Source organism: Eschscholzia californica, unplaced genomic scaffold (genome assembly GCF_041429995.1).
Source record: "Eschscholzia californica isolate CP2 unplaced genomic scaffold, dmEscCali1.0.p SCAF_4, whole genome shotgun sequence".
Lineage (NCBI taxonomy): Eukaryota > Viridiplantae > Streptophyta > Magnoliopsida > Ranunculales > Papaveraceae > Eschscholzia > Eschscholzia californica.
In genome coordinates, this window is record NW_028238461.1 from 13,377,368 (window position 1) to 13,393,179 (window position 15,812).

At 34.9% G+C, this 15,812-nt stretch overlaps 2 protein-coding genes, 1 long non-coding RNA gene and 2 pseudogenes across 4 annotated transcripts; 2 read left to right on the forward strand and 3 right to left on the reverse strand.

Moving 5' to 3' along the window:
• Positions 1 to 3,962: 3,962 nt before the first annotated feature.
• LOC147542888 (uncharacterized) lies at positions 3,963 to 4,952 on the reverse strand. Of its 2 annotated transcripts, none has more exons than XR_015223416.1 (3): positions 4,851 to 4,934; positions 4,551 to 4,609; positions 3,963 to 4,026 (listed from the first exon to the last, which is right to left on the reverse strand). It is a non-coding gene; the product is annotated as an uncharacterized LOC147542888 (long non-coding RNA). The 2 variants fall into 2 exon arrangements; XR_015223417.1 differs by lacking the exon at positions 3,963 to 4,026 and adding an exon at positions 4,285 to 4,377 and having other exon boundaries at positions 4,851 to 4,952.
• A 1,060-nt stretch (positions 4,953 to 6,012) lies between these two features.
• LOC147542889 (protein TIC 20-I, chloroplastic pseudogene) lies at positions 6,013 to 6,650 on the reverse strand (annotated as a pseudogene).
• Positions 6,651 to 6,989: 339 nt separating this feature from the next.
• Positions 6,990 to 7,936, reverse strand: LOC147542890 (pentatricopeptide repeat-containing protein At3g63370, chloroplastic pseudogene; annotated as a pseudogene).
• Positions 7,937 to 11,540: 3,604 nt separating this feature from the next.
• LOC147542891 (F-box protein At5g07610-like) lies at positions 11,541 to 12,814 on the forward strand. Its single transcript, XM_086635351.1, has one exon. The coding sequence runs from the start codon at positions 11,541 to 11,543 to the stop codon at positions 12,810 to 12,812; it is 1,272 nt and encodes a 423-aa protein (XP_086491477.1). The 3' UTR covers positions 12,813 to 12,814.
• An 886-nt stretch (positions 12,815 to 13,700) lies between these two features.
• Positions 13,701 to 14,277, forward strand: LOC147542892 (uncharacterized). The gene is made up of 2 exons (XM_086635352.1): positions 13,701 to 14,034; positions 14,195 to 14,277. The coding sequence occupies exons 1-2, from the start codon at positions 13,701 to 13,703 to the stop codon at positions 14,275 to 14,277; spliced, it is 417 nt and encodes a 138-aa protein (XP_086491478.1).
• The last annotated feature ends 1,535 nt before the right edge of the window (positions 14,278 to 15,812 follow it).

A 15,812-nucleotide genomic window follows, 5' to 3' on the forward strand; every position in this document is an offset into this window, starting at 1 on the left:
AGTTCAACTAAATTTTGGTATGAACTGGATAAAAATATATCTCGCAACTTACATGATTCCTTAACTTCTACTTACTCAAAATCATGTTAGTCACGTTTGTAAACAAAATAGAAGGGGAAAATGTGAAACGAAATAAAAGCAAATATTTTCCTAATCATTCAATAAAAGTAAAACACCATCCTTTTGTAAGTTGAAAGTTACAAATGATATCTATGGATATGGTCCTGCAGCTAGAATATCCTAAAGAATATATTCCTGCAATCAGTAAATATATACAAAAAGAAAAACCCACTCATCTAAAATTTCAAACTTTCTTGGACCGACTAAAAAAATATGGTACATTTTTTAGTTAACTCATAATTCTTGTTGTAGTAGTTTCAATTTCTTGTAATGTGTAAGTGAACTTTTATATTTTACGTTAGAATATATGGATTTATATTGACAAGTTAATGCAGGTGAGACTAGCCAGACGCGCACAAAAAACTTGACTGAATTTGGGTCTCATCTGTCAAGTCGTTAAACATCTTTGGTGTCTATATATTAGACACTCAGACAATATTTCACTCCAAGATACTTTTTAGAGTTCATATTACTAGAATTTGAACAATATTTTAATAAATATCTGCTATAATTTAGTCATCAAAAATATAGAAATAATATATCCTTTTTTTTTGCTTTTTCATACAACTAAAATTCCAACAACATTTTGATAACTATCTGCCAATATTTTGAAAGCAACATAAAGAATTTGACTTAAATTTAGAAAAGCATCAAGTGATATTCTTTTTCTTTGTCTATACTCTTCTCCATAGGGAAAAAACAAAGAGCAGTCTTAATTGCACTCAATTATCTACAAGAAAAAGTAAAAGAATGCCTCCAAGTTGCAAGACATTTCATACTATATGGTAACCCAAAATTGACTACTAGATAAGAAGGAAATGCATGCATTCAAATTACCTTTTGGAAGAAGGCATTTTTAGGCTAAACAACATAGAAGTACTTTTCTCATTGTAATTGACCCAATTCAGAAACTCGTCTAAGTCTAACTCATCTGAATTTATTAATTTGCGTCTAACTCAAATGAGGATACCATTGTAATTTCGACTGATGAATTAGACACTTATGTTTAATTTAGACATAAAATAAGGAAATTTTGCCAAAACTCCTAAAATTTTTGGACTTACGTTAAAAGGGAGCAGTCAATTTTTTTTTATAGTCTTAAGTTCCACGAGTACTTTTTTAATTTGCAACACTTTGCACAGCTTTGCAACGCCTTGCGACAACTTTTCAACACTTTGCGACAACTTTACAACTGCTTTGCAACATCTTTGGAGCGTCTTGCAACACCTTACAACAATTTTGCAACACCTTGCAACGCTTTGCAACCCCCTGCAACGCTTTGCAACCCCTTGCAACACCTTACAACAGCTTTGCAACACCTTGCAACCCCTCGCAACGCTTCGCAACACCTTTGTAAAAAATATTGAGTTTTTAACCAAACAAAACACACATATTTGGATTTGAGGTAATTTCTAGAAAGGTCAAAATAATATTGAAAATGAGTAGAAAAGCACAAAACATTTGAAAATTATTATTCAGGTCAAAAAATGTGCAAATACTAAAATACCCCTTTTTGTCATTTTGTGTAACTAAATTCTTTTATTTTTCTTCAAAACTTTAAATCGATATAACTTTTGTTTGAGATGTCGGATTTCTATAAAATTTATATATTTAGAAATGATTTTTCATTAGCTTTCTAACAAGATCCACTTTCAATATATTTTTTCAAAAAAAAAAACCAGGAAAAAACGGCGTTTTTTTCCTTTACGTTTTTATGCAAACGTGTTTGCAACAATCTGTTATGCAAACGTGTTTGCAACAATCTGATATGCAAACGTGTTTGCAACAATCTGATATGCAAACGTGTTTGCAACAATCTGATATGCAAACGTGTTTGCAACAATCTGTTATGCAAACGTGTTTGCAACAATCTGATATGCAAACATGTGTTTGCATAATGTAAACTGCAAACATGTGTTTGCATAATGTAAACTGCAAACATGTGTTTGCATAATGTAAACTGCAAACATGATATGCAAGCTTTGCAGAATATAATCCTGAGTTACATATCTTGCAAACTCGATTTGCAAATCGAGAATCTAAACTATTGGGATGTTCGAACCACTCGGGCCAGCTCAAATGGTTGACGCATCAAATTATTCGAAATTTTGACTGCAAACGAAGAAGCTGTCGAAGTTGTTCTGATGATTTGACAAAGTAACGAGAAATATACTGATAAACTAAATTCTTACAAACAAAAGTATCATTCTTCGAATCCGAACAACACAATAACAACTAGATATACTACTGCGAAATGTTCTCGGAACCTTAAAAAGAAGTAATCGAGACAGGAAACAAATGAAAAATGCAGTCACCGAGATACTGAAGTTGCTTATTTGTGACCCTTTTTGTTCCACAACTCGCCGTTCCAGAGCCTTTATGTTTTCCACTGTCAAATCCATATTCAAAATCATCGTTGATTAATAGTGAATGGTGGAAACCAGAATATCCACCATCAAAGAGTTATTTGTCCATTGACCCACATGTCTCAGCAACTCTCCCATTCATATCTACTCCGGATAGTACCTTGCTGATGTATCAACAACTTTCCTCCATTGTTCAGTTTGCACTGTGAGTTTCCTTATTTTAGACTCCAAACCTGCCTTTTCTCCTTTAATGGCTTCAAACTTCTGGTTTAATAGAGCAATATGATTGAAGTACTCAATGCTACTTTAACAGTTTGTCACATAATTCAGTTTGTAGTTAGTACTGGAAGTAGGGTTGAAACTCTAGAACGACCAACAGTAGTTTCATAAATCTCATTCTAACCTAAAAATGGAGCTGCCACAGAACAAGAAACTTGGGTTAAGATACCTCACCTATAAATGATAACTATTTGCTGATAAAACTCTATGAAATCCTTTCAATTTAACCAAAAAGAAGGAATCAATTTATAAGATTATTACAAAGAAAATACATATTCTTTTTTTCAGAAAAAAATGAGTACTATAAGTAGTAATGAAGGAAGAAATTAAACCCTAATGTTGTACCATCAGAACACAGAACATAATAAGAGATGCTAAATTGGGGTTTCAATGTTCGATGGGGTTTGGACAAATGGACACTTTGGGGAACTTAATTACCAAATTTTAGTTTTCTGTTGGTGCTTGAACTGTTGAATTGAGCTTTGGTTAGGAAAAAAATGTACTATGATTTATGAACACCAAAATGTGGAAAAGTCTTAATTGTGAAACAACTTCAGAGATTAACACATGAAATATAAGATGAAGATTCTACTGTTTGCATCTATTAATCCTATTTTGATTTCTGATATATGGTGAAACAGTAGAAAATAGGTTTTTACCTAAACCTGTCTATATCGACAGAGAAATAGATCCTAGCTCTTCAGTCCTTTGCATATGCAATACCTCCTGGTGTTATCTGGAAAATGTGATATTTGGTTAAGATGAACCCATCAAGAAAATGTGATATTTGGTTAAGATGAACCCATCAATACCTCGAAAGATTCAGCGACACAGAGAGATGGTTTAATAGAGTAGTTCAACTAGTAAATACGTATGAAATGTGTGTGTGTGTGTGTGTGTGTGTGTGTGTGTAGATGAATGATGTGGTAAAAGGATATAGCTTCGGCTTCGGGCAGATTGGGGGCATCAAACACCTTGCAGACCCGTTTTTCACCTTTGCCTTTTCTGAACATCAACCTGATAGTGGCAGCATGGGCCAGAACATGGTATCCTGCTGGTTTCTTTGGATCAGATATGAACATACCTCCACCTGGGTCAGCTATAACTGCAACATCCCAAAATCATATGGTAATTGTTAGTTTTGGTAGCAGGAGAGTGTAAAAATGGTTAAAAGTTTGGCAAGGGTTACCTTGGTTGGTCATGTAGACTGGAACGTTGAATTCTTCAGCAATTTTTCTTATACGAGAAAGCTTCGTTTATGCTGCAAGATTTGAGTGTCAGTTAGAACAGCTTAAACGAGTCATCAAGATGCTTTCTATAACTATTGTACAAGATGCAACTTGGCGATCAGCAAGCTCGTCACGGCCAGTGAAATCCACTCGAAAGAGAGCGATGATTGAATCAATAATCTACAATGATTCACGAGATAATAAACGTGAGTCATTTTGTATCAGTCTCATAGATTGTTTAATCTTCAAAACCCAAATAGATAGCAATACAAGATAAAGAAGTAACTCACCAAAAGTCTGAAAAGTTCTTCGGCCATTTTAGCAGCCAGACCAACTAGTAGGTTGTACTGATGCTCATAAGTGTAAGCACTGGCATATACAATCTTCATCCAAACAAAACAAACATAATACGTCTAACAAAGTAAATTAAAAGGAAAGTGCCAGTCACTACTGATTAATCATCAAAGGGAAGGGTTGAGCATTTATGTTCCCTTTTATCTAGGTTATGAAAATGATGAATTTGAAATAGGATAATGAGTTTGTAAGTGTTGCTTACATTATCAAGTATGGCCTCGGGATCCATTCCAAATCTCTCTGCTATTGGTACGATTCGATCTGGTCGAATGCGAGTTATCACAGTTAAGATGAAAATTTAATGTGCATAATCAGTTTTAGTAGAATTTGTTCTAAGCATAAAATATCCAGATACATGATCAATTATCATCCCTGGAGCATCAGGTTAGTTGCAAAACTCCGAGATAAGAAAAAGAAGAAGAAAAGTGGGGAGATGTTCATATAAAACAATAAGAAGAGAAGAAAATCTCAAGTTCTTTTAGTTTCAGGCGGAATCACTTACATATAGGATCGCAAGGAGAACGAACATGCTTGAATTTTGTAGATCAGGTTTCACTGTTCAAAGATTGATGAAGACGTGCCGAAGGAGAAGAAGAACAAACCCTAAAATTGGTCTCGTTTTTTTTAGAGAGAAATAGAGTTTTAGGGTCAAGGGTATTTTGGGAACTAAAAGAGTAGAAAATGACCTGATCTATAATTCTTCATATTATTTCAAACCTTATATATCATTACCAATATTATTATGACAACTTTTGGTTAATACAAAAAAATGATGGTTTTTTTAGTTATTATGATAATATTTTGAACCCAAATAGCCATTTTCTCTTTGGATTTTGAGCAAAAAAAAAATACAAAATTTAAATTTTTAACACAAAAAAATATATAACTTGTCTTTTAACTAAAAAAAGTTTAAAGGGGTAATTTCTAGAAAGGTCAAAATAATATTGAAAATGAGTAGAAAAGCACAAAACATTTGAAAATTATTATTCAGGTCAAAAAGTGTGCAAATACTAAAATACCCTTTTTTGTCATTTTGTGTAACTAAATTCTTTTATTTTTCTTTAAACTTTAAATCGATATAACTTTTGTTTGATATGTCGGATTCTTGTAAAAATTATATATTTAGAAATGATTTTTCATTAGCTTTCTAACAAGATCCACTTTCAATACTTTTTTTCACAAAAAAAATCTCAGAAAAAAACGGCGTTTTTTTCCTTTACATTTTTCTGCAAACGTGTTTGCAACAATCTGTTATGCAAACGTGTTTGCAACAATCTGTTATGCAAACGTGGTTGCAAAAATCTCTTATGCAAACGTGTTTGCAAAAATCTCTTATGCAAACGTGTATGCAAAAATCTGTTATGCAAATGTGTTTGCAAAATCTCTTATGCAAACGTGTTTGCAAAAATCTCTTATGCAAACGTATTTGCAAAAATCTGTTCTGGAAACATGTTTGGAACAGTCTGATCTGCAAACATGTGTTTGCAACAGTCTGTGCTGCAAACATGTGTTTGCAAAATATAGATTGCAAACATGATTTGCAAGCTTTGCAGAGTATAATCTTGAGATGCATATCTTTCAAACTCGATTTGCAAATCGAGAATATAAAATAAGAGTTTAAACAAATTCGTACGAACTAAATATAACGATGCGAAAGAATTTAAACAAATTCTTCAAGTTGTAGCCTTCAACACCCCGAAAATGAAATACAAGAGTATATTTAAAAAAGAAGTTTACTTAATTCAGCACGATCTCATCATTAGCACAATCTTAGTCATACGTGATTTGAATATATGCAGCATCACATACAAATAGGATATCGACATACATTCCAGCCAGAGCACATCGAATGCTTTCAAGCACTGTAAACAAGTAACCAAATGCAACGCCTGTCCAGAAATGCATACCTATTTTCCTATTATATATACCATATGGCATCCATCGACTTATTGTACCAATCACTTGTAATGCAATATCGAGTGACAAACCCACCACAATATGAAAAACGGAAAAAGTGTGGCCATTCTTTCTTCCTCACTGCCCCAAGATATGCAGCAAAAAAATACGCCATTAAGAACCAAGGCTTTAATCTCCCAAGTGCACCAAGAAATGGGTAAGTAATGAATTCAAAGTCTTCTAAAAATGGGTGAAGCCTGAATCTTGTTTCTGCATATATCCATGTTTCATGAAGAGGCATTAGGTATGGGAGACAAGCTAACATTCTCCACTGCCATCTCTGTTTTTTCGTCATAAGAGGAAATCGGAAACTTGTCGGGACGTCTTTGGATGCGCCGGGAACCATCTGATATCAATTTGACACGATATGTCGTCTGGGTAATAATGGGATTGTGTGTAATAGGCTTCCATATCTCCACTTAAGAGAGTAGTAGAGTCAGCAGAAATGTTAAATCCTGACATGAAAATCATAATACAGTGTTTGAATAGAAAAAAAGACAGATAAAGCTAATTGTTCTCAATGAAATCAAGTTGACACATTTAATAGTCTGATTCTAAGCTGAAAATAAAGTTGACTATTAAGTTGACGCATTTAATAGTCTGATTCTAAGCTGAAATCAAGTATTAGGTAACTAAGATGAAAATACCTCTTGAATGGCGTGGTTTCCATATCATATTTCGAAAATTATGGTTTCTCACAAGCTTGAAGAGCCGCAACAAAAGTAAACGAGCTCATTTGAACACCCGATTTTCTCATTCTTCTGAAGAGCCTCAAGTCTCCGTTGTTTGAATAAGCTAAAATAATAGAATTCCATGAAACAACATCTCCCATTTCAGTAGTTCTATCGAATAATTGCATTGCTTGATTATAATCATCACATTTCGCATACATTCCCACAATAGAATTAACAACAAAGACAACCGAAACGAAGCCAAACTTTATTGCTAGACCATGAATCTCAGTCCCATAATTCAAATCTTTTATCACCCCACAAGCCTTTAGTACAGAAGGGAAAGTACAAGCATCTACAGTTACATCGAATACCCACATTTTCCAGTATAATTTTAGAGCTCCCAATGGTTCACCATTCGAAACATAAGCACCAACCATAGCATTCCAACTGAAAATAGTTCTTTCAGGTATTTCATCAAACAACTTCTTAGCACCCGCTAATGACCCACATTTCCCATACACGAACACAAGTTTAGTACTCAAAAACACTGAATCAGTTACAGAATTGGATGTAAGTATATGTGCATGAATTTGTTGACCTTCAGATAATTTCTTTTTTGAAGCACAAAGATCATGAATTGATGAATAAGCTTCCTCAAGAGGAAACTGAGGTGGGTTTTGTTTAGTGATTAAATTATTAAATTCTAAGAAAGCTTCTTCAAGCTTCAGGAGGAAATTGAGAAGTTTACATACCTTGGACTTGTCATTCAATCCATTAGGCCTAGTTAGTCTCCCAAACTGGTTACCAAACTATATAATGTTTATGAGATCAATTTTGCTAATACAGGAATATTCAGTCAGCTTCCTTCATGGCTACCACTATTTACTCGGTTGACAAGACTGGATTTATCCAATAATAGATTAAGCTGAGAACTACCAAAGTGGATATGCCAAATCATTACTCTCAATTACTTAAACTTACCTAAAAACTTTTTCGTTCAGCAATCCCGAACGACTTCAAGAGCTTAGCAAACCTCGAAGACCTTCGAACAACTTCACCGGAGGAATTGAGGCATTTTCAAGAAGAATATGTTGATTTCGAAGATGTTAATCTATATTAAGTTTTGAATGATTATTTTTAATGTAATCTATGAAGAAGAAGAACCGAGTTGAAGAAGATTCGACAAGAAGAAGAACAAAAGAAACCCTAAAAATTTTCTCAGGTTTTTAAGAGAGAGAAACTGACTAGAAGTAGGAAAGGGTATTTAGGGAAGAAAAGAAATAGAAAATGACCTGATTGATAAATACCCATATTATTTTGAACTCTATATCTCATTACTTGTAATATTTTGGCACATTTTGATTAATAGAGAAAGATGCTTGTTTTTTTAGTTATTATGAATAATTTATTGACCTAATCAACCATTTTCTCAAGTTTAAAATTGGGTCTTCGGCCCAATTTAAGTATAACTCTAATTAAACGGTAAGTGGTACAATCACCAAGGCGGTGTTTGTTTTCTTCTCATTATCTGAGTCTAACTTGTCTAATTTAGTGAACCCAAAATCAACTTTAGTAGCAATGTGCTTAGGGAAGGAGTTTATACAAAATCGGAACACGATTATGTTCTCAGACATTGTGATTTTGAAATGGAATAGGGAGGTTTCAACGCAGATGTCGTGGCAACTGCAAACATATTAGAGACTTCAACTGTCGTGAGCAACAGAGAACAATATTATAACAAGGACAAGGCTAACAACGGACGAGGATGAAGATGGATACCAACAACTTATAAAGCAACTATGGTTTATCAAAAGCTCTACATTTGCAAATCACAAGCAGGATATAAGAGATGGTTCAAAGGAGCAAAGAAGTTGGTTGAGAACATATAGCAATTTCGTTTAATGTTGCTTATGATTTTTAAGCAAATTACTGTTGTTGTTAGTGTTGCTTAATTAGTTCATCTCTTTTTCATGTAAATGATTAATGGTCATTGAACAAGAAGAACAAATATACTAGGAACAAATATTTTGTATCAAATTGAAATCTTTAGCAGGTAGCTTATTAGGCAAATCACATGAACCAACCAGCCAAGAAATGTTAACATGTAAGAAAATATGTTCTTTTCATTCACTAAGTATAATTTACTTAAGTGGTCGAATACCAGCGACATATTCAAATGATTGAGATCTAGCACGGAAATGTGAGAATTGAATGGCACATTGAGTCTCTCGGACACAAAAACCAGAGTTCGAATCTTGCTATTTCAAAGCGAGTGAGGGTTAACGAAGATTTCAAGTGAAAAATGAGGATTGAGTTTTTGGTATATCTAGTGCCCATTGCTTAACAGTTATCGATATTGTCTCTCTTCTGCTTTTCACTCCTAGACCTAAGTCCAGTGAGTACTGGATTTTATTTCCACAAGCCTAAAAGTCTTGAACTAAACTTCAACACACCCCTACAACCCAAGCTCTGAGCGATTTCCCAATCTATGTGGAACTATTACTTTGCCACATGACTAAAAGATGTGGAACTATTACTTTGACACATGAATATGCCATTGGCATAGTGAAGGCAAGTAGTAATTACCATGAGGTCCATGACCAACATGTTATATTAGTTATGGATTAAACAATATTTCATAAAGATCAATATATATATACACACACACACACACGGGTCAATTCTCATTTGTTCACCAAAATTAGACCAATTTGTTTGTTTGACCCTCATATTCTCACCATGGACAATTTGGATTCTTATCAAAAGGTTTCATTAGGAAAGTGTTAATATTGGTATTTCACTTTCAATTTTAACCTTGTCATCTTTAACCATACGTGGTAGATCTTCTTTGGGTGATGCCATTATAGATAAACCTCACTCAACCTTTTTTCGCTCCGTGCAAAATATGGCGCATAAAAGACTCTTTAACCTTTAATTGTAGGTAGAGTTACTCAATAGATCACTTAAAATGGTTAATCCATTGGATCCGATTGAAAGAAAACTCCCAACAGAAACTTGACGGTCAGATTTATCTCCCACAACAGACCTAGTTGTTTTACTATATAGAATATCAATGAAGGCACCCACGCTCAGACTCTGGCTCTGAACAAGCATAGCCTCACTTAGGCCACCAAATTTTCAGCCCACATTTTCTAAAGAATTTCTAAAGGCTCCCCTGAGAAACTAAATGATAAAACCCATGCTGCAACATGCTATAGAAGAGATGGGGACCGAAACATCTTCAAAACCTTTGGACTCGATATGATTTTCAAATATTAGCAGGATGCCCGAATACAAGGAGATCTACAAATAGATATTGCATGTTTCTTGTTCGTGCAATCCTATTATGGTTAGTAAAGAAGCATCCCCTGTCGCTCGCCGAACTACTTAGGCAGGATACAATACACTCTATGTCGAAATTTCTAGTTTTCTATGGATATGTTAAATGATGGATGAGCTAAAACTTCTATTTCGAGTTCATCACTATGTTAGGATAAGAATATACCCTACATTGACAACCTATTTACAGAGAATCCATGATTTCAATCTGAAAGCTCAACATCAGATTTTGCCCAAGTCAAGTAGTAGGTACATTAGCAACAAAATCATCCAATTTTTAGAATCCATTATAACCGGCAGACAACGACTATGGTAGAGGGGAGAGAGGAAGAAGATGAAGAGGGGAGAGAGGAAGAAGATGAAGAGGTGAGAGAAAAAAACACGAAAATATAAAATAAGACAAAAAAAAATTAAGAGGGGTGTTTGAGGGAAGTGGAAAGTTGACTTGATAGTCAGTTGCGATGAGCACGATAACCGCCTAATTTAAACCATAATGAAAGATGTCTAAAGCCCTACAAATTTATTATATTATTTACTTTGTATATTGCATAAATTACATAGTAAATTTTGATGACAAACTGCTTCCACCGAGACTCGATCTCACGACTTCATGGACTTAAGAGGGGTGTCCAACCGTTATAACAGTAGTAGACTTGATAGTCAATGTATTGAAATGACAAAAGAGGGGTATTTAAATATTCAACGTAAAGTAAAGAACCGGGAGAGAAACTAGTCAAAACTAGAAGGTCATCTGGAAAACATCACAAAAAGAATATTTTATCAAAGAAAAATGGCAGAATGCTCGGCCACCACAATCCCGACCAAGGGTACGTGGCCGGTTACTTTCTTCCTCTAAATCACAGTCTGCCAAATACCCGGCCGGGACCGGGTGGGGATTGTGGCGGGGCATTCTATAACTACTATTTATCAAACCCTATGCTCCAATACCATAACTTTCTCTCTTTTTTTTTTTTTGAAAGACCATAATTTTCTCTTGCTATTTCAAATGTAACATCACTTAGAAATAATCAAAGATATGCCCCCACTAATTCAATGACACGCTTAATTTCTTGGAAGCAAAATAAATAATAAAAAATACTGTGAGTCAAAACATTTATAGAATGCCCTTCTCTTAAAAAAAAAAAAAAAAACATTTATCATCATATTCATATGTATCTCTGCACTTCTCTTAAAAAACCCAAAACAAAAGTCTCTTCTCTTCAATGGAAGATCTCTCTGTTTTCCCATCTCCATATGCATTCCATTCACAACCATCAGCTTCGGAATCGACCACCACCGACGAAAATTCCTCATCATCCGTTGTACTAAACGATATTAATCTCTTAACACAAATCCTATTGTGTACCCCAGTTAAATCTCTACTTGTGTTCAAATCTGTCTCAAAACAATGGCGATCTCTCATCTCCGATACCCGTTTCGTTCAAGCTCATTGCATTCGTGCCCACCGCCTTTCTACCCCAGGGCTCTTCTTATACAAACCTTCTTTCACTGTGAACCTCGAATTCGGAATCATCTCTCTTGATGGTACTACTACGTCACATAATAATTTTATCTCCTTCAATACCTTAACTTTTGTCAATTGTGGTGGTTCTAGTCCTAGAGGTATAAAGATTAAACAATCTTGTAATGGTCTTTTTTGTTGTAGTAGTTTTGAACATGGGATAGGAATTAATCCATCTTATTTTATATATAATCCATCTACAAGACATTATAAGAAACTTCGATTATCTCCGTACGGAACTCAAGGTCGTTTGATCGCCTCTGTTTGTAGTGTTAGTTTAGCTTTTGATCCGATGAAATCGACTTACTATAAAGCTATTTGCATTTGGAGTAATCATAGGGGGAAATACAAGATTGAAGTTTACTCCTCTGAAAGAAAATCTTGGAAGTTACTCCCAATTGATGTTCATTCTGCAGCTAAAGATATATTCTCTGAATCTGGTGTTTTTTGGAATGGTTCTTTGCATTGGATTAGTTGGACTAATTCTTCGCCTTCTCTTTACCTTGATATCGAACTTGAATTAGTCCAAACAATGCCGATGCCTCCGCCTTTACCCGATGGATCTCGGAGGAGGATTAAGTACTTTGGAGAGTATAAGAATCATTTGCATCTTATTCAAACAAGTGATTCATGTGTAACTACTACCCATTTCGATATTTTGGAGATGGAGATAGATTATTCAGGGTGGAACTTAAAATATAGAGTTGATCTTAGTCAAGTGGAAAATGGGTATCTTGTAAAGAAGATGAATGAAGATTTGGTTTGTTCATTTGAGTTTGATGTGTTGCTTGTTGTGGAAGAAGAAGAAGAGTCAAAGTTGGTGTTGAAAGTTCCAAATAACAAAGTTATAAGTTATGATCTTAAGCAAATGAGCTTCAAGTTAATTTATGATTTAGGATCAAATTCTGGGTTTTCTGTAATGAATAGATGGTGTAGAGCTTATAAATATGTTCCAACACTGGCTCCTGTTTGATCATTTTTTGGTGTCTTTTTATTTCAATTCGAAGAATTTGTTTGATTCTTTGATGATATTATGTTGTACCTATGAATTTACTTACGACATTTAAATTCATAGAGATGAACATAAAGTCCTAAACCTAAAACTTGTAGTTGAATTGTTAAGGTATCTCACCAACCGAGTCCATCAAGAGAGGCCCAACCGATCCAACCGACCCACATGACTAAATCGGTTAGGGTTAGATATTAAGTGATGGAGGCCATCATCATGGGTCTCACGTTCAAGTCATTGGGCCTCACGGCCGAATCCATTAGGGGTTAGATTTGAGAGTTTCAGGTTTAGAAGTTTCCATGTTTGAGTATCTTTGATATTTAGGAATCCTAGTTTGAGTCTATCTAGAAGTGTCTTAGTTCCTATAAAAGGAAGTCCAGTTTGTCTTGGTCATTCAGATAAGAGAATATTATCAACCAAGTTTATTATTAATCAAGTTATTAGTCAAGTTTATTGTTTATCGTCATTTTATCAGTTTTATTTCGTTAGTTTATTTTATTAACAATGGTGGATTCCATTACTTTTACGCTTCCGCAACAATCTACATCATTAAGGAAGTTATTTATGTAATATCCTTGTATAAGGAAGTTTCCCAATTTATGTACTAATATTCTTGTATTTTTCCTAGATTACTGCTATGTGTAACTTACTTGTAAAACTATAAATACCCATGTAAACCTATGAATAAAATACACAGAGACTTTCTCCCATCTCTCTCTCTCCCACACGATTTCTGTCCCTCTCTCTCTCTGTGCTCAGTTAATTATTATCTTCTATTATCAAGAGGTGATTTACCTCTTCACATGGTATAAGAGCCAATTCAATTTTTTTTTAATATCACTTTATTTATTTATGACTACTGATATCGATTCTGGAGATTATACTCCTCATTCTCCACCTAATCCGGTGTTTGATGTTCATCACTCTAATTCACCAAGAACTATTCTTATGACTCCATTATTAACAGGAGATAACTATGCCTCCTGGTCAAGAGCTATGAAGATGACTCTTCGAGCAAAAGATAAGTTCGGGTTTGTTGACGGTTCTATTCCCAAACCCGCTTCTCCATCTCAATTACATTCATGGGGAAGGTGTAATGATCTTGTTAGTAGTTGGATCATCAATTCTATTGCTCCGGATATCCGGTTTTCCGTTCTATACGAAGATAATGCCGCCGATATTAGGCGTAATTTATATGATAGGTTTTTTCAAACCAATGCTCCGAAAATTTATCAATTAAAACAAACAAGAAAGACATGATGTTTCTTCATATTTCACTCAACTTAAATCTCTTCAAGATGAGTTACAATCTCTTTTAGTTGTTGATCCATGTATTTGTGGTCAAGGGAAATCATTACTTGATCGTTCTAATCAAGAACGTGCCATGGAATTTCTTCAAGGCCTTCATGATCGATTTTCGGCAATTTGAAGTCAAGTTCTATTAATGGATCATTTTCCTTCAATTTTGAAGATTCACTCACTTGTTAAGCAAGAGGAAATCCAACAAAATATCATGGCCGCTACTTCCAATCCACTAGAGGTCGCCACTCTTGCCACTTCTAATGATCAACGTCCCTTTCGTATGAAGAAACCGAATGGTCAACGTCCGAAACGACGACATCCTTTTTGTGATTATTGCCAACAACATGGTCACGTTAGGGCCACATGCTTCCAACTTCACGGTTACCCGAATCGGCAAGGTCCACTGAGCCGTCCCGGACCGAATCGACGACCGGGTCCACTCGTGGCCAACGTTTCCACTACCACCGAAACCTAAAACAACATGGAGGTGCCTCTAGCAACAAGCTTATCTAATGAGCAATACCGTGGGCTGCTGTCCCTTCTTGACCAGCAATGAAATTTTGTAGGCACCCTCCACACCGCGCCTAGTCAAACCGACCCGGGCATTAATCTCGCGGGTTCGGTTAATAATCTCTCAGGTATTTCTTTTCAATCCCCTCCTTGGGGTCATCGATTCCGGCACCGCCAAACACATCTGTTGTCACTTATCTCGCTTGTCCTATTATACTAATGCCCCATCTAATTATTTTGGCCGTCTTCCGGATGGTTCTCACATTAAAGTTAGTCATATTGGAACGATTGTTTTCAATAAACAATTTCTACTTCATAATGTTTTACACATTCCAGAATTTAAAATCAATTTAATTTCGGTTTATCAAATTACTAATTCTCTTCGATGTCTAGTAACATTCGATTTGCTTTTTGTGTCTTTCAAGACAAATTGACGAAAGCGACGATTGGACTTGGTAATCTCCATGATGGACTTTATTTTCTTCGCACGGATCTTAAGATTTGTTCGTTTTCAGTTTCTCATACTAGTCTCAATAATAAAGATGTTTCCGATATATGGCATTGGCGCCTCTGACATCCTTCTTTTACTACTTTTAAGTATTTAATTTCAAGAAACTCCATGTATGAAGTTAGTTTCAATCAATAAAATTCCGTGTGAAATTTGCCCTTTGTCCAAATTTACACGTTTACCTTTTTCATTAAGTCATACTTCTTCTTCTCGTTCTTTTGAACTTATTCATGCCGATTTATGGGGACCTTTCTCCGTCCCCTCACATTCCGGTTGTCGTTATTTCCTAACTTTGGTAGACGATTTCACTCGTTGTGCTTGGATCTTTTTAATGTCAAACAAATCTGACACCTTCAGATTAATCAAAAATTTTTCACAATATGTGTCAGATCAATACAATTCGTCAATCTCCTCCAAAGTTTGATCATCTTCGGGGTTTTGATTGTCTATGTTATACTCGACGACCATTGGTCAAAACCAAATTATATTTTGGAATATGATGACTTGTCTTTCATACCAAATTATATTTTGGAATATTTCTTCAACGAATAGAATATCTCTATTTTTAATTCCGGACTTATATCCGCGATCTTACCTTTTTTTGGCAATGAATTTCATGTCGACCATCTTTTTGGTTGTTCCTT

Excerpts from the sequence above, each read along its gene's own strand:
- LOC147542891 (XM_086635351.1), top strand. The coding sequence starts at position 11,541 with ATGGAAGATCTCTCTGTTTTCCCATCTCCATATGCATTCCATTCACAA.
- LOC147542892 (XM_086635352.1), top strand. The coding sequence starts at position 13,701 with ATGACTACTGATATCGATTCTGGAGATTATACTCCTCATTCTCCACCT. Across the intron at positions 14,035-14,194 it reads TAATGCCGCCGATATTAGGC|GGAAATCATTACTTGATCGT; the intron begins GTAATTTATATG and ends TTTGTGGTCAAG.